At 37.3% G+C, this 19,875-nt stretch overlaps 1 protein-coding gene across 7 annotated transcripts; it reads left to right on the top strand.

The window, feature by feature from the left end:
- The first annotated feature begins 1,469 nt into the window (after nt 1–1,469).
- LOC147338698 (protein mono-ADP-ribosyltransferase PARP6) lies at nt 1,470–19,606 on the top strand. 7 transcript variants are annotated; one of them, XM_086266543.1, is made up of 23 exons: nt 1,470–1,755; nt 3,112–3,184; nt 3,704–3,781; nt 5,435–5,529; nt 5,774–5,834; nt 6,001–6,091; nt 6,274–6,340; nt 6,543–6,692; nt 7,824–7,974; nt 8,511–8,564; nt 8,955–9,050; nt 9,330–9,422; nt 9,662–9,787; nt 10,051–10,116; nt 10,501–10,568; nt 10,807–10,855; nt 10,993–11,105; nt 12,656–12,728; nt 14,404–14,473; nt 15,293–15,372; nt 15,657–15,720; nt 16,202–16,286; nt 17,303–19,606. In XM_086266543.1, exons 2-23 carry the CDS (start codon nt 3,182–3,184, stop codon nt 17,403–17,405), a joined length of 1,836 nt encoding a protein of 611 aa, XP_086122669.1. In that variant the 5' UTR covers nt 1,470–1,755; nt 3,112–3,181; the 3' UTR covers nt 17,406–19,606. The 7 variants fall into 7 exon arrangements, with proteins under 7 accessions (XP_086122669.1, XP_086122517.1, XP_086122434.1 ...); XM_086266391.1 differs by having other exon boundaries at nt 8,433–8,564; nt 10,054–10,116; XM_086266308.1 differs by having other exon boundaries at nt 8,433–8,564.
- Nucleotides 19,607–19,875: the final 269 nt, after the last annotated feature.

The raw sequence follows: 19,875 nt of genomic DNA, 5'->3' as shown, positions 1-19,875 counted from the left end.
TAGCTGTTGGTAACCTGGTAACCTTTTGTGCAGGCAACTAGGTTGACAAGCTTGACAAACTTCTGTTCATTTCCTTCGTCCACTGTGATATAGCTCTTTAGAATAAGATCAGACGGATGAATTTGGACTCCTCTGTACTAGTCATCATAGCAGACTAAACGCTAATGAAGAAAAATATAGCTGCTGTCTGGAAAATGGCTGCTCAGTAAGGGTTAGAAAGCTTGTTTTTTAAAAAAACCAACAGAAACTTCCACCCTAAACTGAAATATTAGAAAAATGTACAAACAGACAAAGGGTTCATGTGTGCAGTTTTCTTTTGTAGACTTTAATCAAAAGCGATTCCCTTAATTTGGCAACCTCTTGTCTAAATAAGTCTGCATATGTAATTTAGAATATTTAGATTGACTTCTTAGCTTCACAAATAAAGTACCAAAAAGTCTAAACTCTGTAAGCTGATGAAATCACTGTGAATGACATCAAAACCCATATTTATAGTGTTTCATTGGAGTCAGTGCCCTTTAGTTTGCATTATTGTGGGACAAATAAATGTCTTATTTTCTTCTTCTGGCAGCTGGTTCCTTTAGAGGTCACCACAGCAGATCAAGATTCAAGTTTATTGTCATTTCACATGGTATTTACAGAAATGCACAGGTTGAAACAAAATATTGTTTTTAACCAGCCTCTATAGTGCAGTAATCGGGAAAAAACAAGAATACACTAATAAAAAAACTAAAATGAGGATAAATACCAATCAAAAAGCAGCTTTCCAAGACACTCAGCAAACTCAGGTGTAAACAATCACACTCTTTCAGCAGATCATCTGTGCATCTGCCTTTATCTTATCCAACACCTAGCAATTGGGTGGGTAAGGGGCTGTCCCAAGCATGTCTGTCCAGACTACAGCCTCACAACAGGCAAGTGGATGGACACCTGTCCATTAATCTTCCCATTCTTCAGGTCAGTTCTTAAATAGATACCTGGAGATAAAGAGGTTAAAGACTGATTAGCTGAAGGGCCATTGTCTCACACATGCAAGTGAGTCTATTTTGGAGATGGGAACAATTATTTTCTTATAATGTTAATATAATATAAGTCACTTTTTAAAACATAATTGGAGTGTTAGTATATTATGTTGCATGAAATATTTATTGCATGTAACTGTGAATATGTAGTATACATTGCAAATGTAGCTTGTGGTATAATTATACTATTTTTATGTTAAATAGATTTAAACAAGTCGTGAAGCATTAAAATATCAACCAAAAGCTGCCTCCAAAGTAAAAGAGCACACTAATGGACACTGACTTATGCAACCGCACACCACATGCAAACACACATGCAGATGCATACACATGCAGAGCCATTTTTCCCCCTTATTTCTCAGCAGCAGTGCAGTCAGCTGCAGGTCACATGACTGGCTTGCCTAGTCTCACTGAGCATGCTCAGACACCTCAGTGTTGTCAGGCAAAATATAAGAGAGCAGTAAGAGCAGAGATCTGTAATAGATAAACACATAGGCTCTTACACACACACACACACACACTAGCTGGCTTGCCTACGGACTCACACCACAAGCATTGAGAAATAGACACTTCAGAATTTAGGATTGTGGCTCTGGTTTGGTTTTATTTGAAAGGACTTATTGTCATCTATCATTTCAGTGGAAAGCAGCCGCCGAGAGAGAGGCAGGTGTGCCCTTTAAGAGGGAGAAAAGCTGAGGCAAGGACAGCATCCCAGTCTCCATCCTCTGTGGAGGTAAGTGTGGATGGATGGGGTAGGTGGGGGGGTTCCAGAGCATGGGGGGAGGGGAAAATACGCCTGACTGCCTCTGTGTTTAAGCTAAATAGTTATCAAAAGGAGGAATGGGGACGGCTAAATGTGTGTTTGTGTGGGGGTGGGCGCTGTGTCAGTAACTATTGGCATGTGAGACGACAGAGGCTCCAGGAATGGCGGTTAGGGAGCTGGGAGGATGTAGATGCTAGCACGGTTGAGAACAGCAAGGCAGCAGGCATATAGAGAAAAGAGAAGAAGCTAAAGAAGAAGATATGGTTTTGAGAGTAGCAATGTTTAATGAGAATTTACTTGTGTGCTATTGTTGTAAGAAAGGGTGTTTTACAACAATGAGAAGAGCATGATCATGACAGACTCACAAAAACAGATACCCATAATTTTCATGTAGACATACTGAAATAGGCCTTGTCAAAGAAGACATGAAAAATTGGTATCCTTTTTACTATACTGACCTATATATCCCATGAATGGCTTTGTGTATGTCTGTTCTTTTTTGTCTTTGTCTTTTTCAAGGCATTCAGTCTCGTACTGCTAAGCTATGTTGTCACCTTGCCGTATTTTACACCCCTCCTAGATCATTTTCTATTTTGTTAATTTTTTCATTCATTTTATTGTTTGATGTGGGCTGGACTATGTAAATTGTAATTTTCAGCAGTGCATTATTTACATATCTAACAGAAGGGAGCGACTGGATCATTTCGATATTTTTGGCAATCATTGTGACTGTTGTTTCTTTTGAGGCAGCTATTGTTTTCTTGCGTGAAAAATTACTTAAAACTCTAGTGCTCGGGGGAAATTAGCTCAGAAAAAATATTTTTTTTCACATTTGTTCCTCACACTCATAACAATAAATCGCAGTCTAACGGTGCAGTGAGATAAGTAAATGTGCTGCTTTAGCCTTGTGTCTACAACAGGTAAGGTCTATAAAAACCTCTGCTGCTTTCATATTTTTAGGTTAAATTCCTGGAAAAAAAAACAAACAAACAAAAAAATGGAAACATCCTTGGAACTGAACGTACTGCACATATCTCCCACACATTCTCTCTGCAGTGATTAATGCCACTCTGAAAGAAGGCAGAGATGGCTGTTGCTAGGATACATGGCAAGGTGAAGTGCAGAAGATTTAAAGAAAAGAGGAGGAGGGCACCGTTTACAAAGCATGGCGTCACTTGCAGTGGCCTCTTTGTTTCTTGTTTTATTATTTTTTTGTTTTGTTTTGTTTGTTTTTAATTTTATATTTGTATTTTTCGAGGTTGTGATACTGAGGAGTAATGTGAGACTGTCAATCAAAGCTTTTGTGTTCTCACTCCTTCCACCTAGAAACAGGCTGACATGGTTGGCACTAATCAAAGGCCCAAACCTGTCTGAGAGAGCCATAACAGCAGACCCAATGGTAAGACAACTGGGAACCTATTGGCGTAATCATTACTTATCATTAAAATGGTGTAAAAAAATGTTTGGCTTTGGTAATGATATAAAAAGCTTTAAATTAAATTATATTGACGTGACAAAATAAATAATTTCCATAGGCATTTAAACATTAAATAACCTAGATCTAAGTATTAAATATAACATATTCTTCTGGTTTATTCTGTTGGACCTCTGGGTTTCAGGCTTTGCTGGAAACGATAAGAAACAGAGTTCATTTTATTTATAAAATCCTATTTTTGTAAAGTCATCCTTTTTCATTGTCATTTGAGGATTCGTTTAAAAAGGGTTGAACTGAGAGAATATCCTGTCGGGAATAAATCGTGTCCCTTCATCTCTCTCTTTGCAATGCTATTTAAGCAGTATTTTGAAGCACACGAAGGAAGTCTAAATAGGGAAGTGGGAGATGAAAGGATGATAGAAAGAGGTTGCTTTTTCGTCCTACTGCACTATAATAGCTTTTTCACAATGTGTGGGCCCACAGGACATCAAAGGACAGTGTTGGACAGACGAGGAGTCAGATGGGGAGAACGAATCAGAACAATTCCTATATGGCATTCAGGTACAGCAAACACTATTACCATCGCAAAATCTCTGTTGAATCTGTTGTCAGGAGATTGGCATTGTGTTTTTACTACTTGTGCTTATTTGTGGTTATTTCTAGTTATTTAAAAGTATGTGTTTTTCTAAAAAAAAAGAAGAAGTTTTTCCCAATGTTATAATACATTGACACAAGCAAAACCACAGTTAATTTACAGGTTTTGAAATATATATTACTTGTTAATTTCACCTCACGTTAGGATAATGTTGGTAAGTCAAAAACATGTATGGTGTTTATTTTAAGCCTTCTGTCATTATTAAATCCTCAGCAGTAATAACAGAGAGTGTTATGAAGGAAAAAGTAAGCCTCATATCTTTGGTACAGTGCTTTTGTGTAATATTATAGCCCAGTTGATACAAAGGTAATCTTTTAACAATTTAACATGCATGAGCAGAGAGCTCTACTTTTCAGTATGCTAAGTTTATGTCAGGAGGAATTTTTGACCCAATAGTAACTGCAGACAATAAGTCAGAGGTCAGCAGAATCATTTGGGGTGATTCTCTTGGGAACTGTAAATATTCAGACCAAATGTCACGGCATTGTGGTAAATCATTTTTGACATGTTTCTCTCCGATGGGCCAAATGACTGACATTTGCATTCTAATGCTGTGCTGGAAAAAATCCAAATGTATTTTTAATTAATTACAGAATGTGATGCTGTGTTTTGTGAAGTTGTGTAAGTGTTTATATTACCATATGTGACGATCTGGGAATGTTGTGTTTTTATTCAAATTAGGATCATAGTATTTTCATTTACTATTTACACCTTACGTAACCCCAAACAGCCCAAGTAATCCCATGTACCTCAGTCAAATTAATTTCTGATGCAAATATTTAATGTGTCATCTCATCTCACAAAGTTCATTGCTTCACTCTCATATAAGACCTTAATCTGTTAGTTATCCTTTTTGTGGTTATCTTGCAAGTCTTTTGATTGAAATGTAAATCCAGTCTGGGACTTAACGCTCGTTTCAGTGCAGTCAGAGAACATGAAAGCAGTGTAGTGAAGATAAGAACAAAACTGTGTGATCTATTCTACACACTCAGCTGAAGGGAAGAGATATCAACTCTAGATATCAGGAACATATATGACAGACATAGTACATTTTATTTAGGCTTTTTAATTTTTGTAATATAAAGATTAAATGCCACTCCATATCATATTGTTCAGATATCCCATATAAGTTATTAACTATAGTTTCATATAAAAAATTGCTTTGTTATAAAGATTTTATTTTTGAGTCAGAGCTTTGCAAGGTCATAGTAAATCATACTGTGGATGATTAGTTAAAATAAGTGTATGAAAGTAATGAGCAGCTAGTTGAAACCTTAAGCTGGTACAAATGCAAACTAACACAAACAGTGAATAAACAATTGTGTGCAAACTGTAGCAATATCAAATGTTAGATCATTCATTTTGATAAGCAATCTCTAATTTAAGGCTTAACTTGAAAACTTAAACTGTTTTGAAACACAACAGTAACGTGTACTTGGATTTTATCTGATGGGACTGTGGGGTGTGTGGGGATATGTTTGATTAAAAAAGAAAATAAGATTAGGAACCACTGAGAATTCATTCCCTGCTATAACTGTGACCAGTGCTGCTTATTGCAGGGGAGTTGTGCTGCTGACCTGTATCGACACCCTCAACTGGATGCAGACATTGAGGCTGTAAAAGACATCTACACTGACAGTGCTATCTCTGTCAGGTACAGCATAGATAGTAAGACACACACACACACATATGCAATCAAGCTGCTTAAATTTTGACTAGTTTTGAAAGAAATAACTAAGTAGAGATAAGATTAAACATGCTTGCACTCTGTTATAACTAGCTGGGCCAAAAGAGAAAAAAAACAACCACCCTCAGGGTATAACCACGTGAATTGGTTTGAGTATAACTTTGATTACTCATGATAAATTAACTCTACATGTTGTTGTGTTTATGAACAGGGAGTATGGAACCATTGATGATGTAGACATCGATCTTCATATTAACATCAGTTTCTTAGATGTGAGTCTTCACTGGAAACACCTCCTCTGATTTTGCCTATTACTATTCTAATATTGACAGTTTGCAAAGTAAAATGCATCATAAAATCATAATCTATTTATATTACAAGAAATGTCTTTAATTAGGATGCTAACTCTGCATATTTGTGTGTCTGTGCCCGACTCAGGAGGAAGTTGCGACGGCATGGAAAGTTATCAGAACAGAACCAATTATTCTGAGACTTCGCTTTTCTCTTTCTCAGTATCTCGATGGACCCGGTGAGTAAAGATGTCACTGTGGATGTTGGTTTTCTGGAAGGGACTTTGTATTTGTGCTACTCAATGAGTGTGAGAGATGAGTACATTGTGTGCCGTACAAGAGGGAGAATGGGGGGAAAAAACAAACACAGTTTGTGTCTACCTGTACACTATGTGTAATAATATTAGTCATCTTTATTTAGAGCCGTCAGTAGAAGTGTTCCAGCCGTCAAATAAAGAAGGTTTCAGCTTGGGCCTGCAACTTAAAAAGTAAGTGATGTCATCTCTTAAATTTGGGACCTAAAAAACATCTATACCTGTACCATTGTGAGCAAGAGCTGCAGAAACATTTCAGTTAGTTTCAGTAGCTTAGTTTAACGTAATAGTAATATTTAGTTTATGAGAAGGTATATTTGGCGCCGATTGAAAGAGAAAATTAGCGTCTTCCTTCCTCACTGTCATATTATCACAGGATCCTGAGCACATTCACCTCACAGCAGTGGAAGCACCTTAGTAATGAGTTTCTCAAGGCCCAGCAGGAGAAGAGGCACAGCTGGTTCAAAGCCGGAGGGACCATCAAGAAGTTCCGTGCCGGGCTCAGCATCTTCTCCCCCATCCCAAAGTAGGTATCTCTCTCACACTTTAGCTTCACCATTGGTAAATGACACTGGAATCCCGAGTAAGATTTAATTTCTGATTTCTGTCTTTTTTTTTTTTTCATTCAACACAAATGCATGTTTGCTTTCTGTGTAGTCTGTTTGTACTTTTGTTATTTACTGACATAATATAGGCATAGTGATGGAAGACATTGACTTTTTTGAGAACATGTCAAAGCTGATTCAGACTGTAGTGGCAAGTGCTAATATGCTATGTTTCTCCAGTTAATTATCAAAGTTAGTTATCAGTCTTAGGCAGTAGGAAATAAGCATATCTGCCAAAATAAAAACAAAGCTGAAAGCACAAATCATAAATCATATGCAACTTAAGGTTTCATGATATAAAATACTGTGCGCACCTAAAGTTTAATGATTCATTCTCTACCTACGTTCATAAACAGGATAAATACACCATATAAATACTACAAACTATTAGGTGAACTATAGCAAAAAAGACAAACAGGAATGGTAGCTCTGACTCAGCATTGTGAAGACTGACTGAAATTCAAGCTTTGACAAGCACAACCAAATTCCCCTTTGGGTAACTACAATTTTTGGCTTCTGACTTCCTCAGACATTCTTTGACAGTTATTGGTGCATAGGGATTAAATCCCAGCCCACTCAGTGGAGGTCAGCTCCTCTAACTACTAGCCTGTCTTGACATCCTCAAAACTTGACAAGTCTCACGTCAAGGTGGTTCATTGATTATATACTGAGAGCAATGGTAGAAGTCAACACTGGCTCTTGCAGGTAACAGTTAGTGACTTGAGCTGCTGCCAGATTTCAGTTGTCAGAGCTAGTATTACCTGTTAGTACATGTGAATCACTAGAGCAGAGTGTGTACTTCTTTAGAAGATGTCACTATAAAATTGTCCAAGCCTATAGTCGACAAGTATATTACAGTCTAGATCATATATTATTATAGATAATATGATATTTAAAATGAGATTACTCAAAATTAAGATTTTGTTGTTAGCAGCATCATAGTAATACCAAAATGTGTTCTTTAACCTTAAAATCGAAATCCTTTGTGCTCTGAATCATATCCCCTTTGAAACTCTGAATGACAGCTTTCTTTGTATTTTGGTCTCTGTCAGGTCTCCAAGTTTTCCTCTGATTCAAGACACAGTTTTAAAAGGGAAGCTGAGTGTCCCTGAGCTGAGGGTGACGCGCTTAATGAACCGCTCGATCTCCTGTACCATGAAGAACCCTAAAGGAGAGCTATTCAGCTATCCACCAAATAGCCAGGTCAGAGCAAGTCTCGATAAATCAACACCCAAATGTGAAATACCTTTCAGTTAAAATGCTGACTTGTGTAAATTTTACTCCTTTCCCTCTTTCTCAGTAAATATATATTTTAACTGTCACATGTCAAGTTTTGGTTGCAGTGTTTAACCCACAACTCTGAGGCTCTTAACTTTACTTTCTTTCCACTCAGAAAAGTTCTGTTGTAGAAACCCGTAATGTTTGAAGTTAATATTTTAAGTACTGTAATTCTGGAAATTGTATGTGGTGAAATGCTGTTATTAAGAAATTTAAGTTTTTTTTGTTTTTGTTTTTATGTCTTAATCCGCTGTGATTCACTCTGACCCCCTTCTCAGTCACCCGCCACCTGCACTGTACCCACCTGAGTCTTTCCCTACCCTTACCGTAACATGGCTGGTGCGCCCTTTCCCATAATGCTTTGTCTTCACTTGACTCATCAGACTGTGGCTGTCCCAGCGGCCAGGGCCCCAGCGCAGATTACCACGAGGCAGCTGATTGAATTGTTTTTCTCATCCCAGGCGGGCGGCCACTGCAAGAACATTCCTACCTTGGAGTATGGCTTCTTAGTGCAGGTTAGAGCTCAAAAAGATGTCATTCCACTTACAAAGCCACTTCTACATTTTGTCTCAGTCATAGCTAAGAAGAAAGTAAACTAATTACCTGAGCATTAAAATACCACATGTTGTTTGAATGACTTAAAAATAAAAAATAATACCTGGTGAGTAATCTATAAATGGCTTCTGGGGATTTCATCATTGTTAGGTGTGAACCCACACCATACAGTCTGTAGATTCTATTAGCTCCTAGTATTGTGCAAATGATTGTTGAGCTCTAAAATGTAATGTTATTCTAGGACCCAAAACCATGGCATTGTAACAACTTTGCCAAAATAGCATTCCTTTGAATGGCAGTGCTGAAGGTGACAATTAATTCAGAATTAAACTGCTTTTCCCCCCAAACAGATAATGAAGTACTCAGAACAGAGGATCCCCACACTTAATGAGTACTGCGTGGTTTGTGACGAACAGCATGTCTTTCAGAATGGATCCATGCTGAAGGTACCAGAGGCAAATAAGAGAAACACATAGATGTATAAGTAAGAGATGCAGAAATATGAACCCTCATATAAGTGGAAAAAATATCAGTAACTTGAAACATGATCTATGATTTTTTTTTTCTGTCAGTAATATACATATGCATATTTCTGGTTGAAGATTTTCTTGCTTACTTAATACTAGAGTAAGCAAATGGGAAGATTGTGTGAGTCAATGTACCTTTTTGTGTATGGGTAGTAGATTTCGAAATAGGTGTAGTTTAAACTTTGTTTATTCATGCAGCCTGCTGTGTGCACAAGGGAGCTGTGTGTGTTCTCTTTCTACACTCTGGGTGTAATGTCTGGAGCCGCAGAGGAAGTGGCCACCGGGGCAGAGGTGACCACAACACTTCGACAGTATATCAAATAATGCACATTATTTGGATTTTATAGTCCATTCCTTTAGATATTAGATAAAAGTGCTGAAATATAGATAAGAACAAAAATACCAATGTCAACATTTTGATCCAATTCTGATTACCTGTAGCTAATATGTGTTATTGGAAAAAACACAATTTCACTCATCAGCATAAACTGAAGGCACAAAATATAAATATATAATCCATCTCTTCCCAGGTCGTGGACCTTCTTGTAGCTATGTGTCGAGCTGCCCTGGAGTCTCCTCGTAAGAGCATCATATTTGAACCTTACCCTTCAGTTGTTGATCCCAACGACCCCAAGACTCTTGCCTTTAATCCAAAGGTCAGCATCCTCACTGCATTTCTAAAGATCATATTTAATTCCATCATGACATTTAATTTGAAAAAGACATACTGCATGCTTAAAAACAAACTTCTGCCATCAGAACAAACTAAAATTATTGTTACAATTCATTTTTCTATATCATATATTTCAAACTAATGATTAAACCTAAGACCTGTATGTCTCCAGTGATTTTAGATTTCTGTATGTTGTTCTCTCTCTTACTGCATACAATGGATGTTTGGCTCAACCGGTGAACACAGAAGAAGAATTATGAAAGACTACAAAAAGCACTGGATAGTGTAATGTCCATTCGGGAAATGACCCAGGTACAAGAAGGAGGTGGGCGGGAAAGAAAGGCCATAATAGTAGAGTAGCTTTTTTTTTCTAAATGGGTTGAAAGGCATGTAAAAAAAGAAAAAAGAAAAAGAAATGCAGATAAAAATAGCATCCCAATGTCTTTGGAAGTAGGCTTTTGTATCGAGATTACTGACAATGTCCGTTCACATTTTATTTTAATTTAAGGAACTGTGCTGTTTAATCTTCATGGATGCAGTTTTGTTAATCAAAGTGGTAGCATGGTCTTCTCCATGCTACATTTGTTTACCCACTTGTTACCTACTGTGGTTGGACTGCATCTATAAGATGATATCCTTATCTAATATTCACATCACAAGTAAAAGCTTACTCATTTGTTTTGGCATTTTTTCCAGGGTTCATATCTGGAGATTAAGAAACAGATGGACAAACTAGACCCTTTGGCCCATCCCCTGCTACAGTGGTGAGTAAAGACAATCCGTTGTGCTGTGTGTTTTCACCTTCTGGTATTATCTACATCACCTCACTGTCATATTGCCATGGGATACTTGGACACTTGAAAAAAAAGGAAGCATCTTCAGTGGTGTGTTGTTTTTACTTTGACAAGTCAAGATGTCTGCTGTGAGTAGTATTAACACGATGCTATTATGATACGATATAGTTTATATACATATTTGAATCTCTTCTCTATGTTTCTACAGGATTATTTCCAGTAACAGATCTCATATCGTCAAGCTGCCTCTCAGTAGGGTAGGAAACCAGAGCAATATTGCCTTATGTCCCTTCTATAAACATTTTTGAATGCTATATTGTGTAATTTGATACGTACTCATTCCCTGTCCACTTGTCTCTGACATTCTCTCGTCTCAATGATCTCACCGTAACAGCAACTGAAATTCATGCACACCTCCCACCAGTTCCTCCTGCTCAGCAGCCCCCCAGCCAAGGAAGCTCGTTTTCGCACTGCCAAGAAGTTATACGGCAGCACTTTTGCCTTCCAGTGAGTTACATTTCCATTATTTAACATGTTGTCAGTAAATGAATTTAAAATTTTAAAGCCTTTAATGCTTAAGAAGTAAAACCATTTAGGCTGTGCTGAAGTATCAGAAAACACTTAGTGGTTATTATATTTATAAGCGTGTGGCTGGTGGGAAATATTTTCTGAGGAATCAAATTCTTTTAATAATTGATGTCAAATCAAGCATAGCTGCTAAAATGAATGCATACTTTAGCTTTGGAGCGCTATACTTTGCAAACATGAACATGTCTCAGTGTAACACCTGGTCATTATGCATTTGCTGAAAGGGGCCACTTTAGCAGATTTTTATGGAACCATAACAAATAACAGCACAGAGCAATGGTCATTCTCCTGGACTGAGAAACCACCTTTCTTAGCCAGCACATGGAGCCAGCAATATCTATGAGATACAGATTTGTACTGTAGCAGATGGGGCTGTGCTGAATATTTTAGATACTCACAACCCATCTGGGCACGTGCAGGGTACAACTGATTCACCAACAGGGCTTACAGTCTTTCTGCATGATGGTTCCTACTAGAAATTTAATAATCAGATAACAATAAATGCCAAATGCTTAATTTAGCCTGACTGCAAATTTTTTTTAGATTGATATAAATAGAAACATGACTTTTTGCAAAAAAAAAAAAGAGAGACCATCTCACATATAAAGGAATTAAATGGCACTTGCCTAATGGTTCTCAAATCACCAAATAATATATTTGAAAAAAATCAGTAGAAAAGTAACCTTATACTGGGTCATGATTACTGAAAATAGATGTTGTTGCTGAGATTCGTGTATTTTGGTGTTTTGAGCAGCAGAATCTGGCTTCATCATATTCAAGTGAAATCCGTACAGCTGATATTTGCAAAACTTATCAACTAACACCAAAACAATCCAGATGGATAAACAGCACCACTAGTCAGCTCAAAAACACAGAGATTTGATTTGGGGGTGAACTGTTCTTTTAATTATGCTCAAAGGCTGATTAGTTAAAAATATTTAAAAAAAACTACTTGCCCGTGTTTTAAGGCTTAATTAACCAATATAAATCTGGAAGATTGTGATGTTATCTTTTCTTTTAACGAATTAAGTTGTAGATTTTGTAGAATGTTAAATTATTAAAAACCAAAAGATTTATAGCTTGTTTAACCCTTTCTTTTTAAAATTAAAAAAAAAAATCCTCTTATGCAGTAATTTACATGGTGATAAATGCAAGTATATTCAGCATCCAGTTGCTCATCCCTGTTGCTGCTCTCTCTTGCCAGTAATAACCTTCAATTACCCAGTTCATGAAAAATGATGAATTTTAAAATAGAAAAACTATAAGATTAAATATTTTGTGATAACATATTTTACAAAGATCTTTATGAAAAGATAAGAAAATATTTATTTTTTTTAATTTTTTTCCAGTGTTGAACAGCAAAGATCGAGCCAATTCGAAAAAGAAAAGCGATTCCACGCTATTACACTGTTATATTCACATGGTATTTGTTTTATCTTCTTATCTCTCCCTCTCTACACTTGCTCTAGTGGTTCCCATATAGAGAACTGGCACTCTGTTCTGAGAAATGGACTAGTCAATGCCTCTTATACCAAACTGCAGGTATGTAACCCTGGCAGTTAGCTGGAAGCATCTCCTATCGGACAGCAAACCTGCCCTTGCACAAAGCAGGCTCGCTGTCCGGCTGATTCATTTTCACAGTTAATGGATGCCAGCTTCCTTTTCATCAGCTTTGCAATTGGCATTTTAGCAAGCAGGGCACACTAGGAGATTTTCCTTGCCAGCGTCAGCCTCTTTCTGCCTTCTCTGCTGGCAACAGCAGACAGCATGTCCCTTCCTGTTGTGGGACAAAGGAAATGGGCTGTGGTGTCAGCTGAGAGCCTGTGTGCCCTGTTGGGGTCAACCATCTAGAGCACTGAGTAGGTTAGATCTGTATTTAAAGGACGCAGAGGACAAGTTCTGTGGCAGTGAGTACAGCCTTCAACAGAGTGAATAGGGATCTCTTTTGAAAGGTTAGTAACTGTCACTACTCTTTATATACTCAAAAATATTTTATATAAATCATTCAAATGTTTATAGAAAACTTGTTAATACCAAAGTGGAACAAATGACCATATAAGAACTATAGAGTTTTCCAGGAAAGAAGGGCATACCACCTATCCCAATTATATTTGTGATTTTTTTTTTAATTCTTATTAATTTCCACATTTGTTCTCACTTTTATTTTGTTGTAGTTGTAATCAATCTGGTCTTTCATAGATAATTCTTAAATAATACAAGGGAAAAGATTTGATCTTCAGAGAGAACAGACTGTCTCATTTGCACAATACAGCTGATAAAGACTGCTGCTCGGGAGAGACTCAGGCTTGTCCTGAAAATAGATTAAACACAATTAAATCTGAAATCTCAAGGATCTTTCAGCCATGATTGCTCTATCGTGCTGATGTGTTTCATTTATGCCTTCTTTATTCTCCAACTTTTTGAAGTCTTCATCTTTGATCTTGCTTTGGTGCTCGTCTGCCTCCCCCTTCTCTCTATTTCACCTTGAGCATTGACACTCTTCCTCTGTCATTGTGTTTCACAGCAGGAGGAGGAGGATGACTGAATCTGCCTTTAGCTCCAGCCATCACACAAAATCTCTTGTCTCTTGTTCCTTTTCATTTCTTCCAGATGTGCAATGTCCTGACTGCTGTCTCCCTCATGCATTCCCAGTCAAGTGGCTCTTTGTTCTTCCTCTTAATTTGACTCTCAGTCGTTACACATGTGGCCCTTCTGTTTTCCTCCCGGCAGACATTGCAGAGAGAAGGCTCACCTTATAATCAGTTATCTTTGTACTTTGCCATCTTTCCATTTATGTCTACATTTCAAGTTTCATGCAAGTATTATTTGAATACCTGGACGCTTATGCAAAAATTCAAAGCACAAAAATCAAGAGTATCACTTGATCTCTAATGCATAATGTTGAAAGAAGTTAGCAGGTGTAACTGTATATGAATTGCTTCAGATTCCTGGAACAATCTCTCTCTTTGACGCTTTCTTCTTTGCAGAATTTGGATTTGCACTTTGCATGTGTGGGTGTATTTAGTATGCTTGGTTGTTGAGGGGAACTGTCACATCCATTTTAAAATCATTGACATTCACAGGCTATTTTGAGTACAGTTGATCTGAGATGAATTTCACTGTATGTGTTAGCATTTCCAAGTGTACATATGTGTGTGTAAGGCTGTCCTGTGCACATGCTCAGTGACCCTTCCTTCCTGCTCTTTTCAAACCCAAGCTGCATGGGGCAGCGTACGGAAAGGGCATCTATCTGAGCCCCATCTCCAGCATATCTTTTGGATACTCAGGTAGGAACGGTTCATCACCATTCAGACCCCTGTGCCCCCACCCCCACCCCCCTTGCTTTTTCCACCATGTTCACCGAGTAGCCTTTGTGTTTGCCACATGGCCTAATTGACATCGTGGAACACTCCATTTTCACTTGTGGGTGCCTGCCATGTTATCCTGTTGTGCTGTACTGTGTTTCCATTTTTGGGTGCTGGGTCTCGGGCCTCTGAGCTTCTGTGCCACCTGCCATGCCATGCTTCATGTTGTGGCTGTATAAAAATAGGTTTGTCATTGGATTTGTGTGTTTTCACATTTTTTGGTTTTCATCTGGCTTTGCCTTTGTCAGTTGAGGGTTGCAAAGATGTTTCAAGGCTTATAGAGTTTGCTGGCAATAATAAGGACTTCAGCACAGTGTGTTCCTAGTGGGGGCCAGCTATTAACATATGCTAACTTGGAGAATGGATGTGGAATTCTTAAAAGAAAGCAAAACGCTTAACAGATGTTACAGTTTTTGACATTACATCTACTTGGTTTTATTTTCCCAGCTAATTTTCTAAGTACAAAACTTTTTTTTAAATTATAGGCACAGTCTAAAACAAGTACTGTTTGAACTGTTTATCAATACTGAAAATGAATATTTGTTTTTTTACTTGTTTTCCATGTAGCATGTATTTGGTACCATTTAGGGCAGTGAATTTTATATTAAAGTCGGACCTGTTGACAAGGACATCAAAAGTTCACCAGAGAAAGTTTTTTGTTTCTTTTTTTCCCCACATATTGGTTGAGTTGAGGTAAAGTTGTTCTGACTGTTTTTATTTGTTGTGTGCTGCTTCTTGCAGGAATGGGGAAAGGACAGCACCGCATGCCCACCAAAGATGAACTAGTGCAGCGTTACAACCGCATGAACACTATACCACAGGTGAGGGACAGTGAAGAGTCAGTTTTATTATACTGATCTCTTAAAAGATCCGATTTCTTTTTAAAATAACATTGATGGTTAGATGAGAGTTGGTTTCCAAAAGGCAGTTTGCATTTTTTGACGTTTTTCATGCTTTAAACACTTGTATCGTCACCTTGAACCTGCCTGTGGCGAACCATATAATTTCAGTATTTCTAAACATTAATTATTTGTCTTTTGGATGCTTCAGTTACATCATCGCCTTTTCTGTAACAACTAATTGAGTGATGTTTGCTTTTCAACAGAGCCGTCCTATCCAGTCAAGGTTTCTTCAGAGTCGAAACTTGAACTGTATTGCTCTTTGTGAAGGTAATATTATGTAGGAGGCGTAATATTATTGGTAGATGGGTTAAACTGAGTCACATCATTATAGCTTTTAAGAAATAAATTAACTACAGACTAAATGTGACATGATGTAACAACTAATACACACATTTTTGATATTTTCTACTCAACCCTTTTCAAACTTCACAAACCTTGATAAAGTAAAATACAAATAGAGTCCTATTACAGACTAAAAGATATTATAATGCAATTGCTCTTGCTATGAAGTCATGGCAATATGATCACTGCTATTATTAAAGGAGACAATAAAAATAAAGATTTAGATTGCATCACTTAGAATAATAAGGCCATTTAGCACTTAGGCTATAATACATTTTATGCTGTATCAGATAATTCCAAAACAACAGCAACACTACAATCAAAGCAGAACAAGAAGCACTGTTGTTACAGTTTACAATTTCTAATAACGTTCCTTTGATAAAACACAGTTCTCTGATTTTAACAGTTATCACATCAAAGGATCTGCAGAAGCATGGAAACATCTGGGTGTGTCCGGTTTCTGACCATGTCTGTACTCGCTTCTTTTTTGTGTAAGTATTTCAGTAACTTTCAGCGCCTTTATAATTTCAACTGAATTCTTGGAATTATTACAAAATCGAGTTGGCATACCCATCTAATTTTGTCATTGTCACTCTTGAATGCATCGTTGGTGTTTTTATGTTGTTTTGTTTTTTCTCGTTTTTTAATCTGCTACACTGCGTAAAGATGCAGGTGATTTAAAGATCGGATCAAATAGCAGATTTTATCAATATGTTCTCTGTTTTCTGAGTTAGAAAATAATTTTTAGATTTCTTACAGTCTAACTCAAATGACAGCTAAACATAAATGAACTCTTGTGCTATGTGTGTGCTTATTCTTATTTCCAGAATGGAGAGTGTGGTTAGAATAAAAACAGAAAGATGTCAGAACTCCTAAAATCATTTTTCCTTGCTCCCCAGACAGGAGCATCAAGCCAAACCTCAGTTGTTCCCTTTAAAGGCCTATTTTCTTAACACCTCGATTAAATCTTAATCTTAAAATGAAATAAGGTAAACTATATTTGGAAAAACTGAACATGATTTAATGAAATACAGAGTTTTAGTTTTTAATTATTTGGGGATAAGAGTCTGGTAGGGCAGGACACCCTGGAGTCTAGACACTAGTGATGGTAGAGATGAAGCAGGTGGAGACTTGGATAAGCAGCTCTGGCCAGGTGAAGATGAAGAGGAAGTGGATTGCATGAATCTAAGTCTGAAAGGCAGAATGACAGAAACTCACTAAGATTTGAAGTGTATGTAAAAGTGGCTTGCAGAAGGAGGGAAAGAAAAATATTAGGCCTGATTGATGACAACAGAATTTAATTTGACAGCGTGGGAATGCGGAAGTGATGTAAATAGACGAGCAGCCCTGCAGGCAGAAGAATGAATACAGGTCTTCCTTATTAAAGCTGCGCTTAAGCACCATTAAGTTGGGCAGTTATATCCAAAATAAAGTGCAGTAGAAAGGGCAGGGACGTTATCAAGACCAGGTGTTAAGCAGAAATATAAAGTATTCTCTCTATGCGCAGATATGAGGATGGCCAAGTAGGAGATGCTAACATCAACACCCAAGAGCCTAAGGTGCAGAAGGAGATCATGCGTGTGATTGGGACCCAGATCTACTCGAGCTAATGGAGGTTCACCAGCAGTGTTTGGATCCATACGTTTCTCTGTGGAAGGCACACAGGCAGGCAGACAGTTTTAGCGAATGTTTTCAGCTGGGCTGTCCTCAGGCTTGATAATGAAGGATGAGGGAGCTCTTAAGCACATTATTTCAGAAGTTGCTTTGTTCTGGTCTCCTTGTTTTCTTTTCCCCCCTTTTTCCAAATTGTTACACCTTACATGGTCATTTAATCTACAGTTAGGCTTAATTGGGGTAATGTCTTCTTTTCTCAGTTCATATCATTAAAACAAGTGAAGAAAAATGGCAGTAGTCATCGGATATATTATCAACACACACTCTTCTGACCTTGGTTTCTTTTTTGCTGCATTTTTACTGATCCTTTGAACTCTTCATCTCCATTTATTTATTTATTTCTCTCTGTGAATATATAGTAAAACAAATAACCATTCCAAATGATAATTGTTCCCTTTGTGGCAAACGAGTAAGTGATGGATTTACATACACATGGAATTTTTTATTTTTTTATTTTTGTGTTTGCAAAGTCTTTATCCCTTTTCTTATTATACAGTGTTCTTTCAGTAATGGTATGAATTATTGTGTGTGATATGTTTAGCCCCTGAGCAGCAAGTATTGCTCTGTTGTTTCATCCCCGCATACTCAATGAATTTCCCAGAATCCAAAACACGAGGTGTTGGTGTGGTTTATACTCAGATCACATACACATTAAGCACTTTGCTTTTGATGTGGGGGTTTACCATGATTAGAATTTTTCACAGAACAATTAAGACAGTTTTGATTAAGGATGCACTTTAAATCTTTAGAACCCCCAAATGTCAGAGCTCTAAAAAAAAAAAAAGCTTTGTTCTCTCTGGAAAAATTAGTGACAAAAAGGACAAATGTAATAAAATTTCCTCAAGGATTCATATATTGAAAAATTTGCTGTTAATATTTTTATGAAATTAAGACATTGGCACTGTTTTTGCTCATTTTAAATGAATTCAGTTTATTGTTTTGGTAAAGATCTGTTTCTCTTCCTTTCATTTCACAATTATGATAAAGTGGACAGTGTTTTGTTGTGATGACTTACCGCTCCATCAAGGTTTTGTCTTTGTTCCTGTTTTGAAGAATAATGGGATTTGTAGTTCTTCAACACAAACAGTTATTTCAAGCATTTAAAAACCCAGTGGGGTGACTTTGGTTGTCAGGTTTGACCTTCAAAAACAGCAATATGCAGCAAAATATATAGGTGAAATTATACACATTACTCTTGTCTCACTTGATGGAAAAGAATGTTGATCAGATGTCATATAACATGTTACATCAACTACTTGAAGTTTGTTTTCTGTTTAAAAACTACCACAGTCTGTCATATACCCCTTTTTAAGTAGTCTTTACTACTTAAACATCAATGAATATCTCAATTTAAAATGAATATTTTTGTGTATGAACTACACTGACCAGTGGATCCACAAACAAAATCACCTGTACAAAAAATCATGGACAGTTTTCTAACTACAAACATTATCTAGTCCAGGTGAGCTCAAGTCCTTCTCACCCCTAACGCAATTGAGACTGGATATTATATAGAGGTGCATGAATGTGCAACTCTTTGGTTTCACGTTGGAGAATGGCAATGTTGTATAGCTAAACAAGTTTATCAGTTAGTCATGTACTGTATGTATGTATGTGTGGCTTTGTATTTTCTTGACATTATAATAGACATTGCACTTACTCAGCGTTCGCCTAAACTGGACAATTTGACTGTCCTTGGGCCTGCAGTAGACGGGAAGTGGTGAAAAAGATATGATAAAATAAATGTTAATGGAATCAGCAAGACTAAAATATCCAACATCTTAACTGTGTTTGTACTAAGATGGATTTTGTCTTCTGAAACTGACCACTGAATGGACTTGTGGGGCACAAAAACAAAACAGATTGTACATAAGGACACTGGAGAGCTTGTTGAAATGTATTGCCCAGAAAAAGATGGACACATACAGCTGACCCACTGTGGGACTTGGGACTCTTCTAACAGCTGATGCCTGTTTTTGCCAAGACACTGAGTGTCTCTGAGAGTCGTTTCTCTCGCTGACTGTAACTGGTGAGTAATGTTTTTGACGATGATGTTATGACAGTGATGGTGATTATGATCGAGATGAAAGGGGGCGATGCAGACAAAAAAATAAAAAATAAAGCCTGGTTTTGCACAGTCTTATTCTCGGCGTCGTTTTGTTTATTATATGTGTTGAAATGTCTATTGTTGCTGAGCTTTTGTGCGGCATTTTAAGCAGAAGGGGGCACTATTACTCCACCACCGCTTAGACTGCTCGAGTCCTCCGTTCTTTTTCAATCCTGTGTTGGTGATCAACATGTTTTCCTGTGTATTCGTGCTCACGTGTATATAAAGGTAAGGCAGTATGCTAAATATAAAAAAACTGACATGTCAAAGAGAAATGAGGTTTCGTATTTGAGAAAACC

The sequence above is a fragment of the Aulonocara sp. 'chitande type north' Nkhata Bay genome, linkage group LG1 (assembly GCF_057382095.1).
Source record: "Aulonocara sp. 'chitande type north' Nkhata Bay isolate Kocher_YH1m ecotype deep benthic linkage group LG1, A_spYH_male_GT1.1, whole genome shotgun sequence".
NCBI lineage: Eukaryota > Metazoa > Chordata > Actinopteri > Cichliformes > Cichlidae > Aulonocara > Aulonocara sp. 'chitande type north' Nkhata Bay.
The sequence above is the reverse complement of the archived record's forward strand: the minus strand, read 5'-3'. Positions and strand labels throughout refer to the sequence as shown.

Coding starts and splice junctions, on each gene's coding strand:
- LOC147338698 (XM_086266064.1), top strand. CDS start 2,951: ATGGCGTCACTTGCAGTGGCCTCTTTGTTTCTTGTTTTATTATTTTTT. Junction 5,835..6,000: donor TTAACATCAGTTTCTTAGAT/GTGAGTCTTCAC, acceptor TGCCCGACTCAG/GAGGAAGTTGCGACGGCATG. Junction 7,975..8,432: donor GCTATCCACCAAATAGCCAG/GTCAGAGCAAGT, acceptor TTGACTCATCAG/ACTGTGGCTGTCCCAGCGGC.